General features: G+C 38.8%; 1 protein-coding gene across 1 annotated transcript in view; it reads left to right on the top strand.

The window, feature by feature from the left end:
• DGKE (diacylglycerol kinase, epsilon 64kDa) overlaps window positions 1–24,821 on the top strand; it is a 28,852-nt gene extending 4,031 nt beyond the window's left edge. Inside the window, exons 2-11 of the mRNA XM_010852927.1 lie at window positions 4,217–4,376; window positions 5,936–6,055; window positions 8,670–8,813; window positions 9,053–9,210; window positions 9,586–9,637; window positions 13,756–13,869; window positions 14,889–14,960; window positions 18,702–18,829; window positions 19,054–19,165; window positions 19,540–24,821. Coding sequence (XP_010851229.1) covers window positions 4,217–4,376; window positions 5,936–6,055; window positions 8,670–8,813; window positions 9,053–9,210; window positions 9,586–9,637; window positions 13,756–13,869; window positions 14,889–14,960; window positions 18,702–18,829; window positions 19,054–19,165; window positions 19,540–19,719 — 1,240 coding nt within the window. The 3' untranslated portion in view covers window positions 19,720–24,821. The remainder of the gene's footprint in view (window positions 1–4,216; window positions 4,377–5,935; window positions 6,056–8,669; window positions 8,814–9,052; window positions 9,211–9,585; window positions 9,638–13,755; window positions 13,870–14,888; window positions 14,961–18,701; window positions 18,830–19,053; window positions 19,166–19,539) is intronic.
• The last annotated feature ends 1,118 nt before the right edge of the window (window positions 24,822–25,939 follow it).

Below are 25,939 nucleotides of genomic sequence, written 5' to 3'. Positions count from 1 at the left end.
ACTTTTTTTTAATAAAGCAGTCATACTCCTGCACAAAAATACTCATAGGGTAATGTTCTATGTGTTCATAAGATGATGAACATGATTATGATTCATGATTATATTTACTTGTCAAAACTCAGAAAATGTACGTATTTGTAGATTTCATCATATGTAAAATCAAAAGAAAAAAATCTAAACAGTGATATCCCTGCTTGCTGAGGTATTTAGGAGATATTCTAATGTCTGTAATTTACTTTTGTGCACCAAAAAATAGAGCCTTCCCAGGCAGCTCAGATGGTAAAGAATCCACCTGTAGTGCAGGAGACCCCGGGTTTGATCCCTGGGTTAGAAAGATCAAAGAAGGGAATGGCGACCCACTCCAGTATTCTTGCTTGGAGAATCCCATGGGCAGAGGAGCCTCACAGGCTACAGTCCATGGGTTTGCAGAGAGTCGGGCATGACTGAGTGGCTAAGCACACATGAAATGGATATACAGAAATGAAGCAAAGTAATTACAATAAGTTACTAATGCTGGAATATGGGTGATGGGCTTACCTGTGTTGCTGTTAAAAAATTTTTTTTCTAATGCAAAACATTTAAAAAAGCAAGGAGACTACCCTTGTATTTTTGGAAATAGTTGCTGAAGTATTGAAAGGTGCAATTTCATAATGTCCACAATTTTCTTTCCAAATGATACATCAAAATATGAGTTTATTTTGAAAGAAAGAAAGAAAATATGAGAGAAAAATGTTAATTATGAATCAGAGCTAAGGGTTGGTTTAAAGGTATTCATTTTGCTATTCTTTTGACATCTGTGTAAGGGTTTAAAATTTTTCAAAATAGGAAAAGAATAAAGATCATAAACAGTCACTCAAAAACATGACTGCTAAAACTAAAATATTGCTATTAATGTCTTATTTTCCTATCAGATTTGAAATCTAGATCAAGTAAAACACCAGTTACAAAATATATAAAGAAAACAGGTCTCGATTTTGATTATGGTATTTCTCAGGAAAAATAGAGTGCTGCCTAAGGAGTGAGTATGTTGGCTTTACTTTAACAGAACAAAGGCTGATAATAGCCATCATCTTGGTTAAAACAGTCTCTTCTGAAATTTATGAGAATTTAGTGAATGATAAAGGTGTCACAAATCAATGGGATAGAAAAGATGACTTTATCAGTCGTGCTTGGACAAGTGCTCTTTGAGAGGAAAACAGTTAACGCTTCATATCACACTCTATACCAAAATAAACTCCAGGTGGATTGAAGCAGGAATTGTTAATTCATAGATAAGGTTCCAGGAAGCCTAACACTTTCATGAGATTCTCAGTGGAATCTGTAGCCCCAGAAGGTTAAGAAGCACTGGATTAAAGCTGAATTGTGAGGGGGAAAATAGCTATAGGTGAATATTTATCTAATTTGGAAAGGTAAAGGTCTTCAAAGCTTGAAAGCATTTAAATAAACCACAAAGGGAATATAGATCTGTCTAGCAAAAAATAAACTTAAGTACATTAAATAGTAAATTTAAGAGAAAACTGAAATATTTGCAGGAACTATGACAGAAAAGAAGTTGATATCCTACATAACAGTGCGTGCAGTTATTAAAACCTAGTAAAAGATAGGCTATGAATCAATTCACAAAACAAGGCAGAAAAATTATTCCGCTTCATCTAGTGATCAAAGATCTCCAAATTAAAACAACAAAGTACTTTTCCACTCATCAAATTATCAAGGAAAAGTGTTGAGCGAATATTAAATATGATGGACACCTTTGTGTGCTGGTATCAAGCATTCTGGACAGACATCTCAAGAAACTTAGGAAAACTCATGCCCTTTGATTCAGTAATTTGACTTCTAAAGATTCCAGGGAAATAATTTCATTTATTTTTAAGGTTGTGCATCAGGTTGTTTATACTTAGACAAACTATCTAAATTTTTTAGAGGGGGGAGGATTAAATGAATTATGTCCATGTGATGTGATATTATACATCTTTACAAGCTATGTTTTGAAAAAAAAATACTTAATGGCATAGGACAGAATTCATGATACAATTTCAAGGAGAAGTACCTCCAGACATATATATATTGTTACCCCTAACATGAAAAATAAATATATGAGGGCTATAAAACTGAGATTAAATATATCAAAAAGTTAAGAGTAACTATCTCTAGATGACTTTTATGTCTTTCTATATTTTCTAAATTCTCAAGCATTACAGGCTTCCCTGGTGGCTCAGACAGAAAAGAATCTGCCTGCAATGCAGGAGACCTGGGTTTAATTGCTGGGTCGGGAAGATCTAGATTCTAGAATACCCACTTGCATGAAGTGCCTCCCATACCAGCAAATTTTATTCTGTCTTGAAAATTGATAGCTTGGTGGGCTACAGTCCACGGGGTCGCAGAGTCAGACACGACTAAGCAACTTCATTTTCACTTTCACTTAAAATCAAAAATCCTCCACTGATATGGTGAATTACTGCTTAATTTGATTTGTGCTTTGTTGCAGATTACTAGTTTAATTTGGGCTTCCGGTGGCTCAGCGGTATAGAATCCACCTGCAATGCAGGAGATGTGGGTTCAGTCCCTGGGTCAGGAAGATCCTCTGGAGAAGGGGAATGGCTACCAACTAGAGTATTCTTACCTGGAGAATTCCATGGACAGAGGAATCTGGCAGGCTACAGACCATGGGGTCTCAAAGTGTCAGACACAACTGAGCGACTAACACTTTTACTTTAAAGCTAAGATCACCTAAAATAGACTTCTAAAAATTTATTCAAGTAGTTTATGTATATATACTGATGTTTAAAACTCAAACAATACAAAAGAACGTAGAGTAAAAAGTGAGTGTTCTTCTCATTCCTCAGTCCCACTTTTCTTCCCAGAGGAAACCGTTGTGAAATAATTCAGTGGGGTTTCCTTTCAGATTATTTTCAGTAACAATGCACTAGTTTAAAGTGTACAGTAGCACAGTAGGTGGAGGTAAAATACTTCGGCTACATAAGCAATCAATTGTAATTTCTCAAGCTTAGGTTGAAAGCAAGTGTTAACAAAGTCTGGTGCAAGTTATTTTACATTTTCCCTCTAACAGATCAGGCAGATAATTATAATTTGAGCAGTAATTAGGATTCTTGAGTCAATAGCAGTAATTATTTGACAAAACTGAACATCCAACCGGAAAAAAACAGCCTTAAAATAGAAGTCCAAGAGAGTTGACCTTGGGGTGAAAGAGTTTGCATCCTCTTTTTTTTTTTTTTTTATTTATTTAGTTACAGCCATTGTTTTCTGTTGGCCTGCTCTATCTGTACAGTCAGATCTGCCTTATCCGTGAGTGGATTAAATACTTAGTAGATTAATAATAGAAACCTAAGACCTTGGCCAGCACTATTCTCGTTTCATATGATTTAAACACAGAGACAAATTTGAACATAAATGTCTCTGCCTGTAATTTAGATGTAAACGTATAGATTTGTTTCATATTAACTGCCAATAAGAAATTGACTGTTTTGCTATCTTTGCTGAAGTGGTCATAGATGGTTATAAATCAGGAGGTTTTCAGACTGAACCTTGAAGAACTCTTCAAGTACTGGGGCCAGTTGGGTGTTTAAGCTGTAGGCCTTTAGGCCTAATGATCCTGTTCCAGCCAAAGCCCAAATATATAGTACACAGAACCATATTCTAGACCAGCTTTGCTTATGTGGATTACATCTACTGGTATTTACCACATTATAAATTAAAACTGAGAAACGGTTAAAATATTCACTTTAAAAATAATACTGGTAACAAAATATTTTGTGAAAATAGAGGAAAGTGACATCGTTTTATATTTTTGGTACATTTCTTTGGCGTGGAAGTCAGCTAGAGGCTTGTATCTCTTTCTGCATTCAGTCCGTGGATTTGGCACATACCATAAAGCTTCCAGAAAATTCTACTATATGCTTTTGATAGAAATGAAGGTGAAATAACATCTTATATTATTATTAAAATGGTTTCAACCTCAGAGACACCCAGAAATGATCTTCCCCAGACCACACTTTAAGAACTACTGTTAAACAAGTTTATTCAAAGTTTATTGCTCTATTTTGACTGTGTAGAAAGCAATTATAAATTTTTACTTGCCAGATTTTTTCATTGGTGATAAGATTACAATTTGTTTTTTTGACAAAAATGATTGGTTTGCAGATTAGTATGATTATTGTTTCCAGTTAATTATTATCTGTTTTTTTCCTTCCCTCAGGTGCGTTTGGTGTCAAAAAACAGTACATGATGAGTGTATGAAAAATAGCTTAAGGAATGAAAAGTGTGATTTTGGAGAATTCAAAAACCTCATCATTCCACCAAGTTATTTAACCTCCATTAATCATATGCGTAAAGACAAAAAAACAGATTATGAAATGGTAATCAGAGTTTATTTTTTCTTTACATAATTTATTTCCACAAAGTTATTTAAGTCAGTGTGAAACACTGAGAACTGTGTGTGTGCAAAGAATCATTATGGTAAGCCATGATACCCTACCCACTTCCTAAAGATGTGCCAGGAACTTTGGCACTTGAGTTCTTTCAGGTCTAAGGAGAAATTGGGATGTGTTATATTTTGGGCTTCCCTCGTAGTTCAGTTGGTAAAGAATCTGCCTATAGTGCAGGAGACCCGGGTTCGATTCCCAGGTTGGGAAGATCCCCTGGAGAAGGAAATGGCAACCCACTCCAGTATTCTTGCCTGGAAAATCCCACGGACAGAGGAGCCTGGACAACTTAGCGACTAAACCAGCACCACCATATTGTGAAAGTGTTAGTCGCTCAGTGGTGTCCAGCTCTTTGTGATTCCGTGGACTGTACCCTCCAGCCCTCCAGGAGCCCTTCAGGCTCCTCTGTCCCTGGGATTTTCCAGGGAAGAATACTGGAGCAGGTAGCCATAAGTCCCCAGAATCTGTATTTGTTTTAAGTTTTCAGATGATTGATGAACAGCCAGGTTTGGAACTCATTATTGTCAGTAAAAAGAAGGTAGATTTTTAGTCACACGTTGTTCTGAAGAATGTTTTCCTGTGGAACCTCATATAGGGTACCTGGAGACGAGAATTTGTTGCACATTAGATCCTGCCACAAATAATAGTGAACATTCCCACAAGGGAAGTCCAAAATAGACATTTTAAAATTTAAAAACATTATGTTTAATGTTATTGTGATACTTTTTTAAAAAAATACACAACCCCTTACGTCTCTGATTTCAGTCTGACATAGGAGACTGAGGATCACTAAGTAAAACCAGGGAACGTCTTCATTAATGTTTATACTCACGAGGAGAAGGGGAGAGGAAAGAAGTGGTTAGAGTAGAGAAACATGAATTTAATTTGATTTAGGGTTTTGTGCAAATCTGGGTTCTTGAATATATTTCTGAATACACCATTCAAAAAAATTAAAAAGCTTGAAAATTAGAGTACAGCCAGAAAAGCACAGTCAGGGTTTAGAGAGCAGAGAAGATCAATGTCCCTTCTATGAAGGACTGAAATGTGTTGCCTGGGAGGCAAGACCAATAAATGATATAATGTTTCAAGTGATTGAACACAACAGTTATATGGAAGAACAAATGAGATTATTCCTTACTTCAGGAATCAAAAGTGGAAAGTTACTGAAAGACAGATGTTTAACTCAGTTTAAGTCAAAACTTTCTAGTAATTTGATTTAGCAGTGGAATTCCTTGTTAAGTGAGTTCCTTCTTACATGAGTACCCAAGTGTATACTGGATAACTTATCTAGAATAATGTAGAAGAAATTTATATTAATATATTAAGCAGAAATTAATTCATCTCTTTCCGTTCTTAGAATTCTTTCATTTTTATATTGTACTGACTGGGATAGTTGATTTTTCTCTCAGCAGATTTACAGCACTGTTGTTAATAAGAAATGAAAAACTGTCTTTGAGATATTAGGGTCTTTTAACGCACATTCATTTTTTTAGCTAGCCTCTAAACTTGGAAAGCAGTGGACTCCATTAATAATCCTGGCCAACTCTCGTAGTGGGACTAACATGGGAGAAGGATTGCTGGGAGAATTCAGGATCCTCCTAAATCCCGTGCAGGTAACCAAAGAGGAGACCTTGCTTTCTGTAGTAATCTTTTCAGTTTTAGTTGTACATTTTCCCTAAATTGTAATGGTTGTTAATGCTTTAAGCCAGTAATCACCTGGTTATAGGGAAGAATAATAATTATGAAAATAGTATTGAGCCATCTGAATTTGTGGAGAAAGAGGGATTCTCATGGTAGGGATGTAAATGGTGCAGCAACTTTAGCAACTACTTGGACAGTCTCTTAAAAATTCAAACTTAAATTTCCCAAACCACATAGCACTTCTAGGAATCTACCCAACAGAAACGAAAGCATATCCCACAAATACTTTTATGCAGATTTTCATAGCAGCATTTTTCATGATAGCCCAAAAGAAAAGCCCATCAGTCAGTGGCTGGATAAAACAAAATGTGACGTACCCATACGAATGGAATATTCAGTGATAAAAAGGAATGCTAGTACATACATACTACAAATTAAATGAACCTCAAAAACATGCTGAGTGAAAGAAGCACAATGCAGGGGATCAATACTGTATGATTCCTTATTGATCTGTTCAGAAAGGGTAAATCTATAGAGCCAGAGAGTACAGTGATTGCCTAAGACTAGGGCTGGAAATTAGGAGTGACTAATGGACACTTACTAATGGGAAATCTTACTGGAGCAGCGAAAATGTTCTAAACTGAATAATGCACAGCTCACTAAGCTTCCTAAAACTCATTTAATTGTTGACTTTAAATCAGTGAATTTCATTATATGTAATTTATACCTCAGTTTTAAAAGTAAGAATAAAAGGTTCATGCCATTGAGACTGAGATGACATGCTAGCAGCTTCTACTTTGTAAAACTAAACAACCCATTGTGCAGCAATCATTCTTTCCAATTTGTAATTTTCCCTTTCAACATTATACAACTTAAGAAAATATAAAAATAATTTTAAAAGGAAAGAGAAAGGGAAGTTCCCTGGGAGTTCAGTGGTTAGGACTTGGCATTTTCCCTGCCATGGCCTGGGGTTCAGTCCCTGTTTGGGGACCTAAGATCACACAAGCCTCGCAGCAAAGCCAAAATAAGTAAAATTTAAAAATAAAAAGAGAAAATCACCTGCAGTACCTCTACACAGATACATCAGTTGTTTTCATTTGTCCATGTTCTTTCCATGAATTGTGCATGCATTCATATATTGGGATTTCTTTCAACGTAATCTAACTTTGCATTTACCTGAAAGTATGTTCTCCTGTGTTGCAACCTGCTGCTGCTACTGCTGCTGCTAAGTCACTTCAGTCGTGTCCGACTCTGTGCGACTCCATAGACGACAGCCCACCAGGCTCCCCCGTCCCTGGGATTCTCCAGGCAAGAACACTGGAGTGGGTTGCCATTTCCTTCTCCAATGCAGGAAAGTGAAAAGTGAAAGTGAATTCGCTCAGTCATGTCTGACTCTTAGCGACACCATGGACTGCAGCCCACCAGGCTCCTCCATGGGATTTGAAAAACTAAACAACCAGGGATTGAACCCCAGGCCATGGCAGGGAAAATACCAAGTCCTAACCACTGAACTCCCAGGGAACTTCCCTTTCTCTTTCCTTTTAAAATTATTTTTATATTTTCTTAAGTTGTGTAATGTTGAAAGAGAAAATTACGAATTGGAAAGAATGATTGCTGCACAATGGGTTGTTTAGTTTTTCAACTAAATCCCATCCATGGGATTTGCCAGGCAAGAGTACTGGAGTGGGTTGCCATTGCTTTCTCCAGTGTTGCAGCCTAGTCCTCATAATTATATATGTGATGACTAAGAAACCATCAAATGGATGTGTCCATATTTATAGTCTCCTGCTGATGGCAGTCGAGTTTGTCTCTACACTTGTATGATTATAAATAATGCTGCACTGATTATCTATACACAGTTTTTTCATCTTTTGAAATATTTTCCTAGATTGTTTATAGAATTATAGGTATTATGGATCCTTTCATCTTTATGTCATTTTACTCATATTGCAAAATTGTTTTCCAGAAATGTGTACTGACTTGCACTAGTAATGGATTTTTTAAATCCCATATAGAATAGGAAGCACTGGTTAAAGGTGAACTGAGCATAGCCTGGTTTTATGTGAACATAAAGGTGGCAGTATTGTACAGTGGATAGAATACAGGATTGGATTTCTGTGTCAGCACTTAATTATCAGAGGAAGCATGGGCAAGTTATTTAACCTTCCTGTGTCTCCATTTCCAGTAGAATGCTGTTTGCTCGTGCTTTTTAGGGGCAGCATTAGGGCTTCCCTGGTGGCTCACCTGGTAAAGAATCCACCTGCCATTTGGGAGACCTGGTTTCGATCCCTGGGTTGGGAAGCTCCCCTGGAGAAGGTAAAAGCTACCCACTCCGGTATTCTGGTCTGGAGAATTCCATGGACTGTATAGTCCATGGGATCGCAAAGAGTCGGACACGACTGAGCGACTTTGACTCACTTCACTCAGGATGAGCCACAGTGATTATAGTCGGTATACTGCCCAGCATAAAGATAAATGCCAGCATTGTTATTTAAGCACATCTGGGTCCTCATCTAGAGGGAAATTATCCTCACAGGTGGGTGAGAGTGTTGGGTAGAATAATTTCCCTTTTCTTTCACGTTACAGGTTTTTGATGTCACTACGACTCCCCCCATCAAAGCCCTACAGCTTTGTACGCTTCTTCCCTATGACTCAGCTCGAGTGCTTGTCTGTGGAGGGGATGGGACTGTCGGCTGGGTCCTGGATGCCCTTGACGAAATGAAAATTAAGGTACCCATCCTTAAGATCTCCTTGCCTCTCACAGAAGCACTTCCAAGAAAGTTACAAAGTATTTGTGGTTATATTTTTTATTATGCAGGTGAATATTAGAAGACCTTGCCAACCTTGAATATTGTGATTGAGTAGTAGTTATTTGTATCTTTATTGCTTTGGGCTTTGAATTTTACCAAATATTATTACCCTCCAAATAGTCTGAAGAGAAAAATCTAAAATAATCTTCTATATTGTAGGGACAAGAGAAATACATTCCACAAGTTGCAGTCTTGCCTCTGGGAACAGGCAATGATCTATCCAATACCTTGGGGTGGGGTACAGGTTATGCGGGAGAAATCCCAGTTGCACAAGTCTTAAGAAACGTGATGGAAGCAGATGGAGTTAAACTAGATAGGTAAGTTATACTTACCCTCAAAAGTGATTTCTTGAGCTTTGGGAATATTCCTTGAATTATAAATGAAGACTTGTGTAGTTCTAAAGTTAAATGTAGTTTAAATGTAGAAGACTATGTCAGTTGTACTTATGTGTGGACACTGGTGTTTTATTTTGTTGCTGTATATTGTGTTGTTATGTAAATCATAAGTTAGGTAACAAGTTAGGCTGAGTACTCCTCTCAAGATTTACATAGTCATTTAAATGTATTCATTTCCCAAAAGCTATTTTAATAGAAGAACCTTATCTACCAGACATCCAGAGTTGATTGGTAATAATTATAATTGACAATTAATTTGTTAGTAATTACTGATTTTTTTAAACTTTTATTTTTTAGATGGAAAGTTCAAGTAACAAATAAAGGATACTACAACTTAAGAAAACCCAAGGTATGTTTTTGGGGCTGCAGTTGCTAGTGGTTTCAACAGACATGGTGGAGTGCTTCCATTGTGGCACTGCGGTGGGACACGGCAACAGGTGCTTGTCTCTGGGGAGCTGGTTATGGAACAGGCTGCAGGTGTGCCTGCTTCTCCCCTGGTAGATCAGGCGGGAAAGATTTCAGGGCAAGTGACATGAGAGTTGGTCCTTAAAATGTAAATACAATTTAGATCAACAAAGAAAGAAACAAAAGACTCCCCAGGTAGAGGAAATAGACTGGAGGGTGCACATCATGGTTAGTAAATAGCAAATAATACAGAGGTAGCACAGAGATAGCAAGTCTATAGTTTTAAAAAGATACATTGGATTATGGTTTTCTCAGAGTATATGCCCAGTAGTGGGATTGCTGGACCATATGGTAGTTCTGTTTTTAGTTTTTTAAGGAACCTCCATACTGTTCTCCATAGTGGCTCTATCAGTTTACATTCCTACCAACAGTGCAAGAGGGTTCCCTTTTCTCTACACCCTCTCCAGCATTTATTGTTTGTAGATTTTATGATGATGGTCATTCTTACTAGTGGGAGATGATACCTCATTATAGTTTTGGTCTGCATTTCTCTAATACTTACTGATGTTAAGCATCTTTTCATGTGCCTCTTCGCCATCTGTATTGTCTTCCTTGTAGAAAATCATAAACACATGCCAGTGTTCATTACAGCAGTATTTACATGAAAGCAACCTAAATGTCCAGCGACAGATGCATTGATAAAGAAGATGTGGTAAATGTGTACAGTGGAACATTATTTCAGTTCAGTCCCTCAGTCGTGTCTGACTCTGTGACCCCATGGACTGCAGTACACCATGTTTCCCTGTCCATCACCAACTCCCAGAGCTTACTCAAACTCATGTCCATAGAGTCAATGATGCCATCCAACCACCTCATCCTCTGTCATCCCCTTCTCCTCCTACCTTCAATCTTTCCCAGAATCAGGGTCTTTTCCAATGAGTCAACTCTTCACATCAGGTGGCCGAAGTATTGGAGCTTCAGCTTCAGCATCAGTCCTTCCAATGAATATTCAGGACTGATTTCCTTTAGGATTGACTGGTTTGATCTCCTTGCAGTCCAAGGGACTCTCAAGAGTCTTCTCCAACACCATAGTTCAAAAGCATCAATCCTTTGGTGCTCAGCTTTCTTTATAGTCCAACTCTCATATCCATACATGACTACTGAAAAAAACATAGCTTTGACTATACTGACCTTTGTCAACAAAGTAATATCTCTGCTTTTTAATATGCTGTCTAAGTTGGTCATCACTTTTCTTCCAAGGAGCAAGCATCTTTGAACTTCATGGCTGCAGTCACCATCTGCAGTGATTTGGGAGACCACAAAAATAAAGTGTGTCACTGTTTCCATGTTCCCCCATCTATTTGCCATGAAGTGATGGGACCGAATGCCATGATCTTACTTTTCTGAATGTTGAGTTTTAAGCCAACTTTTTCGCTCTCTTCTTTCACCTTCATCAAGAGGCTCTGTAGTTCCTCTTTGCTTTCTGCCATTAGAATGTCGTCATCTGCATATCTGAGATTATTGATGTTTCTCCCTTCAGTCTTGATTCCAGCTTCTGCTTCATCCAGTTCAGCATTTTGCATGATGTACTCTGCATATAAGTTAAATAAACAGGGTGACAATATACAGCCTTGACATACACCTTTCCAAATTTTGAACCAGTCTGTTGTTCCATGTTCAGTTCTAACTGTTGCTTCTTGACCTGCATAGCAATTTCTCAGGAGGCAGATAAGATGGTCTGGTCTTCCCATCTCTTGAAGAATTTTCCACAGTGTATTGTGATCCACACAGTTAAAGGCTTTAGTATAGTCAGTGAAGCAGATGTTTTTCTGGAATTCTCTTGCTTTTTCTATAATCCAATGGATGTTGGCAATTTGATCTCTGCTGCTTCTGCCTTTTCTAAATCCAGCCTGAACATCTGGAAGTTCACGGTTCACATACTGTTGAAGCCTCACTTAGAGAACTTCAAGCATTACTTTGCTAGTGTGTGAGATGAGTACAATTGTGCGGTAGTTTGAGCATTCTTTGGCATTACCTTTCTTTGGGATTGGAATGAAAACAAACCTTTTCCAGTCCTGTGGCCATTGCTGAGTTTTCCAAATCTGCTGGCATATTGAGTGCAGCACTTTCACAGCATCATCTTTCAGGATTTGAAATAGTTTAGCTGGAATTCCATCACCTCCACTAGATTTGTTCGTAGTGATGCTTTCTAAGGCCCACTTGACTTCACATTTCAGGATGTCTGGCTCTAGGTGAGTGATCACACCATCGTGATTATCTGGGTCATGAAGATCTTTTTTGTATAGTTCTTCTGTGTATTCTTGCCACCTCTTCTTAATATCTTCTGCTTCTATTAGGTCCATACCTTTTCTGTCCTTTATTGTGCCCATCTTTGCATCAAATGTTCCTTTGGTATCTCTTAATTTTCTTGAAGAGATCTTTAGTCTTTTTCATTCTATTGTTTTCCTCTATTTCTTCGCATTAATCACTGAGGAAGGCTTTCTTATCTCTCCTTACTATTCTTTGGAAATCTGCATTCAGATGGGTATATTTTTCCTTTTCTCCTTTGCCTTCCGCTTCTCTTATTTTTTCAGCTATTTGCACGGTCTCCTCAGAGGAGATAAAAATGCCATTTTACCTTTTTGCATTTCTTCTTCTTGGGATGGTTTTGATCACCGCCTCCTGTACAATGTTACGAACCTCCATCCATGGTTCTTCAGGCGCTCTTTCTATACTCAGCCATAAAAAGGAATTATGTTGTGTCATTTATAGAGATGTGAATGGCCCTAGAGTCTGTCATACATAGTGAGGTAAGTCAGAGAGAAAAGCAAATACTGTATATTAATGCATATATGTAGAATCTAGAAAAATGGTACTGATGAACCTTGCAACTCCTGATTTGCAAGTCAGGAGTAGAGCTACAGACATAGAGAATGGACCTGGGGACGCAACAAGGGAGGAGACGGTGGGATGAATCGAGAGCATTGACATATCTACACACTACCGTGTGTAAAATCGCTAGCTAGTGGGAAGCTTCTGTATAATACAGGGAGCTCAGTTTGGTGCTCTACGGTGACCTAGATGGGTGGGGTGGGGAGTGGCTATGGGGAGAGATGTCCAAGAGCGAGGGGACGTGTGTATACATAGAGCTGATTCATTTGGTTGTACAGTGGAAACTAACATTGTAAAGCAGCTAAACCCCAATTTAAAATTAATAATATATAAAAACAAGAAAGAAAATAAGAAAAAGAAAAATACTGGGGATAATGTGAAAATAGGGAAGAAACCTGCACTGTGACAAAACAAAGGGAATCTTAGGAGGAGAACTACTTACTTCCTCACCATAACACAGCACCTTCCTCACTATGACTCAGCATTTCCAGACCATGACTCAGCACTTTCCCTGTTCAGAGACATTTTAGAAGTAGTATTGATCAAGACTTGGCAACTGATTGCTATTAGGGGAAGCGGGGGGAAAAAAAACTTTACTACAAGATTTCTAGTTTTTATGACAGGATACGTGAAAATGACATTAACCAAAATAAGAAAAATAGGGTTTCAGGTTTGAATAGGAAGAAAATGCATTAATATTCGGGGCATGTCAACCTTTAGTCTGACCCACTGAACAAGAAGTCAGATATGCAAGCTATTGCTCAGGGAGAAGACCAAGTGCCGCTCAATTGAGGAACCCAGGCTGGACTGGGAAGTAAGATAAACTGAGCAAGCACCAATAGCCTAGTGGAGACTGAAAAAGCTGAGAACCTGAGAAGTGCTGGAAGTACAAGCAAATATTGAGAACACAGGATTTGAAAGCCTGGGTGTAGAGTAGAGCTGTTTAGATGTAGCATATTAACCAGAAATGGAAAGTGAAATTTTGTCTTAAAGAATCAGCCTTTAAACTGAAGCTTTATCTCTGGAAATGTCATTGGATAGCATAAAATAGCTTATGTAAAAAGTAAATGACTCAGTTTTCATAAAGAACATAAAGACTAAGATTTATATGTTTAATAAATGACACAGGCATGGATGGAAGCATAATCTGTTGTTTACCCTTTTCCACAGGAATTCACAATGAACAACTATTTTTCTATTGGACCTGATGCTCTCATGGCCCTCAATTTTCACGCTCATCGTGAGAAGGCCCCATCTCTGTTTTCTAGCAGAATTCTTAATAAGGTGTGTTGGATAAAATAACATTTCCTGCTTATCACCTAAGGTACAGTAAAAATCAATAGTTCAATTATACCTAGCACTCTTTCAACTAGATTGAGATAGAACTAACTTACGGAAACATTTGCCTGCTCCATTTTGTATAAGACTGTCAAATTAGATCCTTAAATGTATTTTATTAAAGTATCCATGACAAAATTTTTTAACTCCCAGTTGCAATGTTTTAGAGCATATTTTGCTTAGATGCCTACTAAATGGAATATATGGTAGCTTATCTTACTTAAATGGCAACTAGAATTGGAAGTAAATTTAGGCAAGATAAATTTTTGATGAAGCCATTAGTGGAAAAGTAGATTGCATAGGCCTGAAAAGACTCTAAAAGGCAAATGAGGTAAGAAAAGGAGCAGTTTGTTTACCACAGTTTTAACTGGTTTCTAGTACAATTGATTCCTTTGGTGGAACATTTGTCTTGGAATTTTTTTTAATGACTTTTGGTGATTGAGCAACAGGATGTGACAAATAGATGCTGGTTCTGTTTTACAGTTATCTGTTCCTGGTTCTTTTTTTACAAATATTTGAAATTTATGAATAGCTCCCTTTTATTAATATAGTTACCAACACAATAGTATTGCTGTTTATACAGTATGGTAATTAGCATCTCAATGCTTCCATCAACCTTTCTATATTCAAAAGTGATTATAAAATGTTTGCTAGATTTGCCTGCATTACTTTCATTAAGTAATGTTAAGTACTAGGAAAAGGCAAAATTTTCTTTATAAGGTGTAGCTTTTTGGATAAACTGGGAGAAAACACCATTTAAGCACAAACCACCTAATCCTACATTCCCCTAAAAAAATGGGCTGAACTCTGTAGTAATAATGGTTCCTTCTCCCATCAGTCTCTAGTCCACTCTGTGGATACATGACTCAGTCGTCACATCAGGGAGCTTTGGTTCAGTGTCTTTTTCTAGCTTACAGGGCTTGTTAGATTGCTTTAATATCATATTTTCTGTCCATTTCTCATAGGCTGTTTACTTATTTTATGGAACCAAAGATTGTTTAGTGCAAGAATGTAAAGATTTGAATAAAAAAGTTGAGGTAAGCTTTTAAACTTTTAGGTGGTCTCTGGACTATGAACTTTTTTTAAACAAAAATGCTGAATTTTCTATTAACATATTTCGATAACACAAATGGAGTATTTATTGTGTACCAGACACCTCTAAGTGCTTTATACACATTTTCCCACTAAATTTTCACCACAGCCTGTAAGGCAGATACTACTATATTCCCATCACTCATGAAGCTATTTGAAATTAAATAACTTGCCCAGGTTCACAGAGTGCCCAAGGATACAGGTAACCAGCATTTAAACCCAGGTTTATGTAACTCCAGAGTCTGTTTAACTCTTATACTGAACAGCATCTGTATGCTGTTCATCATGTGTGATGACCAGTGTGAAGCTCTGTGACAACAGTGCCTGAGTCACGGACTCTCAGAGAAGATGAAGCCCAGAGTTTAATTCCTGTTATGGTTGTAATGTATCTTTGTTCTGTGCCGTACAGCATGGCCAAAAAAAAGTAAGGAAAGAGCCAGACAATAAACAGCTTAGGGAAAGAGTGGAAAATGAGCAGAGAAGGAGGAGCCTCAAAGCACACTCAGCTCGGAAAGCTGCTGCTCTGGTTAGACAGACTCTGAGCTCACGGCACAGGGGGAATGGTGAGGTTGGCTGTGAAGAATGTTCCCTTCTGCTTTATCCTATTTCCTTTTTCCTGGACTTTGATTACTTGGGTAGAGTAAAGCGTATGAGGTAGCACATTTTTTTGTCTAATCATCTGTTTATACAAAAATCACCTGTGAAACCACCTATTAAATGCCAGGCACAGTGTTAGGTACTAGACATACAGTGACAAATCTCTCACTGTCACTAAGTTTGCAGTCTGGAGAGAAGAAAGACATTTAAACCACATTGTAATATGGCATAAGAAATAATATAAGGAAAATATGGAGTCTTACAGGAATTATATACACAGAAGAACTGTACAAAAAAGATCTTAAAGACTCAGATAACCACAATGGTGTGATCACTCATCTAGAGCCAGACATCATGGAATATGAAGTCAAGTGGGCCTTACAATGCGAACAAAATTAGTGGAGGTGATGGAATTCTAATTGAACTTTTTCAAATCCTAAAAGATGATCCTGTGAAAGTGCTGCACTCAATATGCCAGCAAATTTGGAAAACTCAGCAGTGACCACAGGACTGGAAAAGGTCAGTTCTCATACCAATCCCAAAGAAAGGCAATGCCAAAGAATGTTCAGACTACCACACAATTGCATTCATCTCACATGCTAGCAAAGTAATGCTCAACATTCTCCATGCCAGGCTTCAACAGTATGTGAACCGTGAACTTCCAGATGTTCAGGCTGAATTTAGAAAAGGCAGAAGAAGCAGAGATCAAATTGCCAACATCCATTGGATCATAAAAAAGCAAGAGAGTCCCAGGAAAACATCTACTTCTGCTTTATCGACTATGCCAAAGCCTTTAACTGTGTGGATCACAACAAACTGTGGAAAATTCTTCAAGAGATGGGAACACCAGACCACCTTACCTGCCTCCTGAGAAATATGTATGCAGGTCAAGAAGCAACAATTAGAACTGGACATGGAAAAAAAAAAAAAGAACTGGACATGGAACAACAGACTGATTCCAAATCGGGAAGGGAATACATAAGGCTGTATATTGTCACCCTGTTTATTTACCTTATATGCAGAACACATCATGCAAAATGCCAAACTGGATGAAGCACAAGCTGGAATCAAGATTCCTGGGAGAAATATCAATAACGTCAGATATGCAGACAACACCCCACTTAATGGCAGAAAGCGAAGAACTACTAAAGAGCCTCTTGATAAAAGTGAAGGAGGAGAGTGAAAAAGTTGGCTTAAAACTCAACATTCAGAAAACTAAGATTATGGCATCCTGTTCCATCACTTCATGGCAAATAGATGGAGAAACAGTGGAAACAGAGGCTTTATTTGAGGGGGGGGCTTCAAAATCACTGCAGATGGTGACCACAGCCATGAAATTAAAAGATGCTTGCTCCTTGGAAGAAAAGCGATGACCAACCTAGACCACATACTAAAAAGCAGAGACATTAACTTTGCCAACAAAGGTCCGTCTAGTCAAAGCTGTGGTTTTTCCAGTAGTCATGTATGGATGTTGGACTATAAAGAAAGCTGAGCACTGAAGAATTGATGCTTCTGAACTGTGGTGTTGGAGAAGACTCTTGAAAGTCCCTTGGACAGCAAGGAGATCCAACCAGTGCATCCTAAAGGAAATCAATCCTGAATATTTATTGGAAGGACTGATGCTGAAGCTGAAACTCCAATGCTTTGGCCACTTGATGGGAAGAACCGACTCATTGGAAAAGACCCTGATGCTGGGAAAGATTGAGGGCAGGAGGAGAAGGGGACAACAGAGGATGAGATGATTGGATGGCATCACCAACACATTGGACTTGCGTTTGATCAAGCTCCGGGAGTTGGTAATGGACAGGGAAGCCTGGTGTGGTGCAGTCCATGGGCTCACAAAGAGTTGGACATGACTGAGTGACTGAACTGAACTGAGCTGAACATAACCCACAGACTGGAAACTGTCTAGGGAAAGTGACTGATGAGGAAGTCTTTCTGGAAGAAGTTACAAACTGTAATCTGCAAAGTAAAACTTAGCTAAATGAAGGAGATAAACGCTATTCTGGGCTAAGAACAACATGGGCAAAGGCCCAGAGGCAGGAGAGAACATAGCATATTTGAGTGTGTTCGGGCTGGAGTGTAACCTGCAGGAGAGACAGTGGCGAGAGCTGATGCTGGAGAACCAGGCAGAGGCTGAGGTCACAGAGAAACTGGTGACTTGTTATAAAGGCACTTGGAGTTCATCGTGAACACTGAGTCCAGCCATTGAAGGGACGTAATTGGGATAAGTGTCAGTCTAACCAGCCTTTGAGAGGTGAATAAGAGGAGAGCAGAGCTAGAGAAACGGTGGCTGCTGGACTAGGGTGTGGTCAGGAATGACGGCAAGGGATGGAGACTTAGAAGTAGCATCAGTGGTTTTAGTGCTTAATTGGTATGGAAGGTGAAGAGACAGAGGTCAAAGATAATTTCCAGGTTTCTAGTTAGGGGGTGAGGACAGCTGGTGCTAACCTTTCCTGGGAAAGTAGATGGCAGAGAAGATGCTTAACTCAGCTTTGTGCATGAGAGTTTTAGGAGCCACAGTCAGTGGGAAATGTTTTGTGGGCAGTTGGATATACAGATCTAGCCCAGTTCACTTTCCTGCACCAACAAAAAATAGAGCCTTCAGCACAGAGATGGCAATTAGCAAGACAGAAGTGGCTCAGCTTTCCATCCAGAGTGTGTAGAGAAGAGAAGGGAGCCCAGTACATGGCTGTGTGAAATGCCTTCAGTGTGAGGCTGAGAGTGGAGCTCTCAGCAGTGGCAGAGGGACGCCCAGAGAAGTAGTCTGGTTCCCAGAAAGCAAAGGAAGAGAATATTTCAGGGAAAGAGGAAGGGGTTGGCAGTGTGCGATGCTGTTAAAACAGCAAGTTAGATAAAGCCTGAAAAAATAATGGGATGTAAGAAAAAGGATGTCGTTGATTTAAAAAAATTCACTGTTATTCATTTATTACAATAAACATTGAACAAATGAGAAAGGCTAGATTACCTGGGTAGGAAGCAGTCTTCCAACCAGCTTTCACATGTATGTGAAAGTGGATAGGATTCTGAGTGGCTGTGTCTGAAAGTAGTGTGCCCTAAAGTAACTTACTCCTTGTATTTCTTTAAAGCTAGAGCTGGATGGTGAGCGAGTAGAACTGCCGAATTTGGAAGGCATTATCGTTCTGAATATCGGCTACTGGGGTGGTGGCTGCAGACTGTGGGAAGGGATGGGAGACGAGACTTACCCTCTAGCCAGGTATGTACATTTGCAACTGGTTTTTTATGTCACTGGTTTCTTTAAAGCAGTCTGTTCTTTGTAGACTTTTAACATTTTTACCACAGATTTTCTTTTTTGTATACCTCATTAATGTCAGTAGTTAATAAGCTGACGGTCCACCTATGCTGAAAAGTAATTGTCCTATTGTGGCTAGTTCTATTTTACCGCATCACATAATCCATGTTTCCTTTGTCCAATTTTAGGCATGATGATGGTTTATTGGAAGTCGTCGGAGTATATGGGTCTTTCCACTGTGCTCAGATTCAAGTGAAACTGGCAAATCCTTTTCGAATAGGACAAGCACATACAGTGCGAGTAGGTGAAATATTGCTATAGTGGATAATTTGTCTCATTTCTAAGCCATTGAGGTTTAGAAGATAACATACTATAGCTTTCCCTAAACAAACATGTGGTTTACAGCCCATGCTATCGGTCATCCTGTACCCGGGCTGAGTAGGATGGGGAAAGACAGGAAATATGGCCCTCAGTCCAGTTGAAGAAGTGAAGTGTCCAATGAAAAAGAATCCTTTAAACAATTGAAGAATAAAATATATTCAGATTAATTTTCTAAGAGTACAGTGCTAAGAAATGTCCCTAAGATGGGTTAAAGGACTCAAGATGTTATTAAGGAAGATTTGTCTGAGCTTTCTGGGGACTAACTGTTTTCCCATTTTTCCCCATAATTCTAGCTGATCTTGAAGTGCTCGATGATGCCAATGCAGGTAGATGGGGAGCCGTGGGCCCAGGGGCCCTGCACTGTCACCATAACCCACAAGACACACGCACTGATGTTGTATTTCTCTGGAGAACAAACGGATGACGACGTCTCTAGTACTTCAGATCAAGAGGATACAAAGGAAACGGAGTAGATGGAGGAGGACTTGAGGACTTAGTGTAGAATCCTCGCAAACAACTAGATACCCATTCATCCAAAAAAGAGCTGTCAACTAGCTTAGTCTTCACTTCATCAGTAGTAGAGTGGGTATGCATTTATGTAAATAGCATTCCAAAAACAGCCAGACCTCCGGTTGTTTACAAATGCCTGCTCTTTTTGCAGCAAACACTTTGACCGTACAGCACTAGCAGAAAGTCACAGAACATTCCACAAAGGCTCTGTGTCTGCGGGTAGGCTCGCTGACCTGTGCACTCCCTCCCGGTCCTTATTCTTGAACCACACAGTGGATTGGACACGTATATCCAGCCAGGTGTGGGTGGAAAATCATTGCCATTTTAATGTTGAGTGTGATGACACTGTAACATTTAAAAATGACTTGCTTTTTTGAAAGGAGATGGTTGGTGTCATGCTGGGCATCCTCCTGCAGCATGTCTCTTAAGACTTCTTGCAGCCCAGCACCAAGTGGACACATAAATATCTATTTCCAGGAAACCCTAAAAGGAGAAATGTAAAAGGAAGGCAACACTCAGATTTTTTGTTTTAAATTTTATTTTAAGGACACTTTCAGTCTCCTACTGTTGTTTGGTTAACTCTGTTAATGACCGAGTTGAGCTGAAATCTGCCATCTTGTTATACTCCAGTATAGCCAAAAGGGGACCACCTAGGCAAGTTGTAAAAATCAACATTCAGAGCACTTTGCATTGAAAGTTATAAGTTTCAGGACTTCCCTGGCATTCTAGTGGTTAAGACTCTATGCTTCCACTGCAGAGGGTATGGGGTTCAATCCCCTGTCAGGGAACTAAAATCGTGCGGAGTGGCAGTCAAAAAAAAAAAAAAGTTACAAGTTTCAAATCGGACTGTTCACCAAATTCTCTTCTGATTAAAAGACAGTGTCAACAATTCAAAAAATATATACTAAGGAAAATTTACCAGTCAGGTTAATTGCTCAAAACAAGTTCAGTATTGATTGATACATTTTTAAAAATTGGTGGTCTTACAGTATTTTGAAATACAGGAGTATATCCAAAATACTTAACAGAATTTTCCCTTGGGGAAATGGATAGAATCCTCTGCTAAAATGTTTGTATCATATTTATTTTAAAATGAGAGATATATTTTTTTTACTTATTTATTTTCTTCACTGTGGTATACCTGTGTTTAGTGTTTACAATATGTTGCTTTATTTAATAAGTTAAATTGATCATAAATTCTGCTACTCACAGATAGAAATGTAGCCTAAGTAATAATTAAAACCCATAATTCTTCTGATAGATATATTATCTGGATATTCTTATTCTTCAGAAATATTCTGAGGGTGCTCCTCTGCTGCTCCCCAGTCTGCTCCCTCAGGTTCCACAGCGAGGCTGCCCCAGGGGGTCCCCAGCCTGGTATTTTTAGGACAGATGGCCCATTTGTGGATTTGGTGGTCTTTTATGCCATTAATCTCTGAAGAACTAGAATGTATCTTCCACCAAACACCATTAGCTCCCCTTAAAGATCTGTGGATGAATCTGTTGTCTATTATGAGTTGCCAGAAGCTTAAATTTCAGTCACCTTCAGGCCCAGGCCATGTTTTGAAGGAACAACTAAGAAATGTATACAGTAGTAGTCAGTTACATTAGAATGCTTTTATTTTGCTTAAAGTAATCTCTTCCCAGATCTCAATGTGAGCAGCTAAATTCTAGTATTGTAAGATTTTGTGAGAAGATCTGTTTTCACCTTACTCACACACCATTCACAGTAGCTACCTGTGGTGGTGGTTGGGAGAGTCTGCAGATTTTCTTTCATGGGCTGATCATGTTTTGAGTATAATGAGCTTCATTGTTTAATTTGTGATCAAAATTGTTACCGATACCACATTTTACAAATATACTGTTAGATTCACTTTGCTTTAGGCTATATTTTATCTATAATTCATAGTACTAATTATAGAATAATCAAAGTAGTTAATAGGGGGTATCAGAATTAAAATAATCAAAATAACTATATAGTTTTTTTTTTACTTTTAAAACTGTATTCTAGCTATAATGTTACATTGGATTTAGAACAGAGTCATATAAAACACCCTCATTTACTTAAAAACAAACTGGTCTTTCATTTTCATAATCCACTGAAGTTTGACCTTCACGAAGTTTATCTGTTAACCTTATTCACTCATTCAGACTTAATTTTTTTAGGAAAGTTACTTCAGAATATCATATCATATAACATATTTTAGAAAAATTCTCTTTTTAGGCACATTTACCCAGCATTTCAAATAAATGGATAGGCAAGTACCTTGTTTTAAATAAATACAATTTATAAGACTCATGTTTGCAAGTTATATATTAGGGTAGCAATTGTTGACATTACCAGAGAGTCCACACTTTATAAAAAATGATTTGCCATAGAATTTTTCTGTTCCATTTCAAACTATTCTGATTTAAAAATAGTAACTTCTAAATTCTCAGGAAGAAATATGTGAAGTAAAGCTTGTATTCATGTCTGTTTTCAGATTTCTCCTTTTATTCTAATACAATTCCTAGCTCCTTGCAATCTTAGTAGGTTAAATACTGAATCCCTGGCAGCTTCTTAGGGATCCCATAAGTAGATGATGAGAATTTTCAGTGCTTTTTTTTGTTTAATGGAAATCAAACTGACTTGTGTTGTAACATACAAGTTGCCAAATGATAAGATTACATGATCTTAAAGGTGTTTTAGGTTTTCTGCAACTATTAGCTGTGAACCCTATTGTAGCTAACGTTTATGAAATTTTATAGTCAAAATTATTTATTTTTTTTTTTTAGGATGTGTCAAAAACGTGTAGTATTTGCTTTTTGAAATGTTTGCCTACCTAGAGCTGGAAAATATACTGTGACTCAGAAATTGTGAACAGTCCTTTTTGCTGTAAAAATGACTACCAGCATGTCAAAAGAAAATAGTGTGCATTTGTAATATAAAGCAAAATTGTACTTAATGTATATTATGGAATTTTAAATTTGCACTGACCAAAAAATTTAAAGATGATATTAATTTACATATACATGTGGATCCGAATACGTAATTTGTACTTGTTCAGCTGAAAAGGTCAATAGAATGGGTGATAATTTTATGTGGTTTTCCCTCAATCTGATAATACTGAAACAAGAACCAGCACTTTATATTCAGACTTTTTAAAAAAAAATTCTACCTAATTTGGGATAGCAATGTAGGTAGAGGTAGATTTATTTAAAATTTCTAGAAATTTAAAAAGAAAAAATAGTGTTGTTACTCTATCTCAATCTGAATGAAGGTCTGTTCTCAGCAATAAGACAGAAGAGGTTGTTTGGGTTTGCCTTTTAAAAGTATACCCCTGCCTTTCTCAGATTTCTCCTGGAGGCTTGTCTCCCGTTTCTCAGAATATGCTCTGCAGGCTGCCTGTAGTATCAGAGTCACCACGCGAGCTGGTTCACAGTGTGGGAGCCTCAGCCCGGGAACCAGCCCTTGACTTCAGGAAGCAGGGTGTCTTGAGATGAGGGACGTCTGCACCTCTGGTGCTTCTGATGCAGCTGAAATGTTAGTTACTCATCTGCACCTCCTGCATTCACCCAGGGCTTTTGCCCGGTAGATACCATGCCGAAAATTTGAATTAATTAGATACTCTTAAATTGTTTTTCCTTTAAAGGAACTCTGAAAAACTTGTCATATCCTATCCAGATTGATAAGCTGTATTACATAAAAGTTGGTAGCCCCAGGTTTTCCTGTGCAGCTGTGTGGGTTTGGGGCTGTGATCTGTGGAGTCTTGGAGGACAGGCGGTGCTTTGGGGCTGGTGGAATGGACCCCTGGAGGGCCCCTGCTTTCTCCCCATGCTGGGGTGCTGCTTCAGATCAGATTTCAGTAGACAAAGCACTTCCTTTTTTCAAAAAAAAAAAAAAATTCCACTATTTTCTTTCAAAGAGTTTGGAAGCCAGTATAATGACTCTGTCATCTGGTTCATTTTCTACTGATTTTTACATTAAAAAGAGTATTTTGGATGTCTCGGTTGCTGCTTGGAATATGGCCACTTGGCTACTTCTCACATTTTGAAGGCATTTTGTTGAATAGCAAAGCACTGATTAGCCTCTGTTCCTCGTACTTCTAATTTTAGTGAAGTATAGAAATGGTCGTGTATTTAATTCATTTTAGTTTTGTAAATACACACACATTTACCCTCACGGCCCTGACAGTGCCGTCAGTGCATGAGGTTCACAGGTTTCAAAAAGGTATATTCTCAGGTTCTGGAGAAAGCATCAAAAACTGTCACCCTCTAATAGGGACGTTCACAAAATTTAATGATTGAGGTTAGTCATCTACAGAAGTGTCGGCAGAAATCGTCACCTAAAGGCTATAAATTTAAGTGTTCTGCTGACGGTGGACCTAGGACGCTTCCTCAGTCTCTGCAAATGCCCCCCAAGCCACTTCACCGCTAAAGGGAAATGTCAAAGCAGAACGCGCTTTACAAGGTAAACTACAGGAAGTCGCCGTCTTGTGGTGTTTTTTGATGACTGACCCAAAACGGGGAAGAGAGCTGGCAAGTTAGGTTGCTTTCCTTGCTGCTCTAACGTTGTCCAGGCAAAGGGACTTCCTGATCAGATGAGGAGCCTGGGCTACTGAGCAAACTCCTACAGTAAGGACGGGCACTTTGTGTACTTGGGTGACGATGGCTCATGAGAACACAGGACTCCCGTTCTGGGCTCTGCCAGCACTCTTTCTCTCCAATTTGATCAACTTGAATGAGCCCAACAGTAAGCAAACTCGGATTTTAATTCTGTTTTAAGCAAGTTTAGAGCAGCCAGATCCTTGGCCGTGATTACTTGCAGGTGAACTGACTGAACTGGCTCTTGTGAACCACAGTGTCAAGGACGAGCAGCTCAAGCAGCCAGCTGGTCCTGTGCACTTTCTGCCCCCTTGGCCTCCGTACTCTGTCCCTATCACGAATTACCCTGTGTTAATTGCTTTCGTTGTGTTGGGTCTATAATGTGGTCAATGCTTGACAGAAAAACATGAATTAAAGCATTTGATGTTGAAGATGTTTGCTTGTTTTTTAATAAAATGTAAAGCACAGCATTTGAAAAGTATGATTCTGTGTTTTTTTTTGATACAACAATGAGAAAAAAACAAGTTTGAGTTAGTTTACACAAGATGGCACTTGTACAGCAGGGCAGAGGTTACAGTGTGTGACAAGTTCAGGGTCAGATCCGCCTGAATGGATAAAAAAATACATACTTAAGGACTGACTCAGGGCAGAGTAGAGCAGTAAAGGAAGTCAAATAAGGTGAATTCATCTCATTTTCAGCTGATACAGTGGAAGAAGTATAGAATTTATTTGCAGTATCTGGGTTGAAAACTCAGCCTCTGCCACTGTTTAACACTAGGCAAGTTACTTGTTCTGCCTGAGCCCCGCTGTGAAAGTGGGTGATAGGCCAACATAGAGGTTGCAGATTCAGCTGCTTAGAGGAAAGAGGCAGGTAATGAAGGAGAGGGTGGTGGGACTGTTCAAACTAGAGCACTGACCACAGGGGAGCAGAACGCATCTTTCTAGAAAAGGTAGAAACGTGGGTTTTTTATATTAACCGTAATTTTAAAGTGGGTTGGCCAGGGACCTATTGGGTAGCACACACAACTCTGCTCAATGTTATGTAGCAGCCTGGGTGGGAGGGAGGCTCCGGGGAGAACAGATACAAGGATATGCATGACTGAGTCCTCCTCAGCTGTTCACCCGAAACTATCACAACACTGTTCATTGGCTACATCCCAGTACAATATAAAAAGTTTAAAAAATTACAAAATATGGGTTGGCAACTAATTACCTGTAGCCTCCCACTGACTTTGACTTCCCTGGTGGCTCAGACGGTAAAGCGTCTGCCTATAATGTGGGAGACCCTGGTTCAATCCCTCAGTCGGGAAGATCCCCTGGAGAAGGAAATGGCAACCCACTCCAGTATTCTTGCCTGGAAAATCCCATGGACGGAAGAGCCTGGTAGGTAGGCTACAATCCATGGGGTCGCAAAGAGTCAGACACGACTGAGCGACTTTCTTTCTTTCTTTCCCACTGACTTATATGAAGATTATATTAGGGGGAAAGTGAAGGTATCACACCTGGCAGAAATTTGCACTTCCTTCCACTTGAATTTTTATTTTTTTTGCCTGCACCCCAACCAGGGATGTAGTCTGAGCCCCCTGCACTGGAAATAAA

The sequence above is a fragment of the Bison bison genome, unplaced genomic scaffold (assembly GCF_000754665.1).
Source record: "Bison bison bison isolate TAMUID 2011002044 unplaced genomic scaffold, Bison_UMD1.0 scf7180017864317, whole genome shotgun sequence".
In the NCBI taxonomy this organism is placed as follows: Eukaryota; Metazoa; Chordata; class Mammalia; order Artiodactyla; family Bovidae; genus Bison; species Bison bison.
The sequence above is the reverse complement of the archived record's forward strand: the minus strand, read 5'-3'. Positions and strand labels throughout refer to the sequence as shown.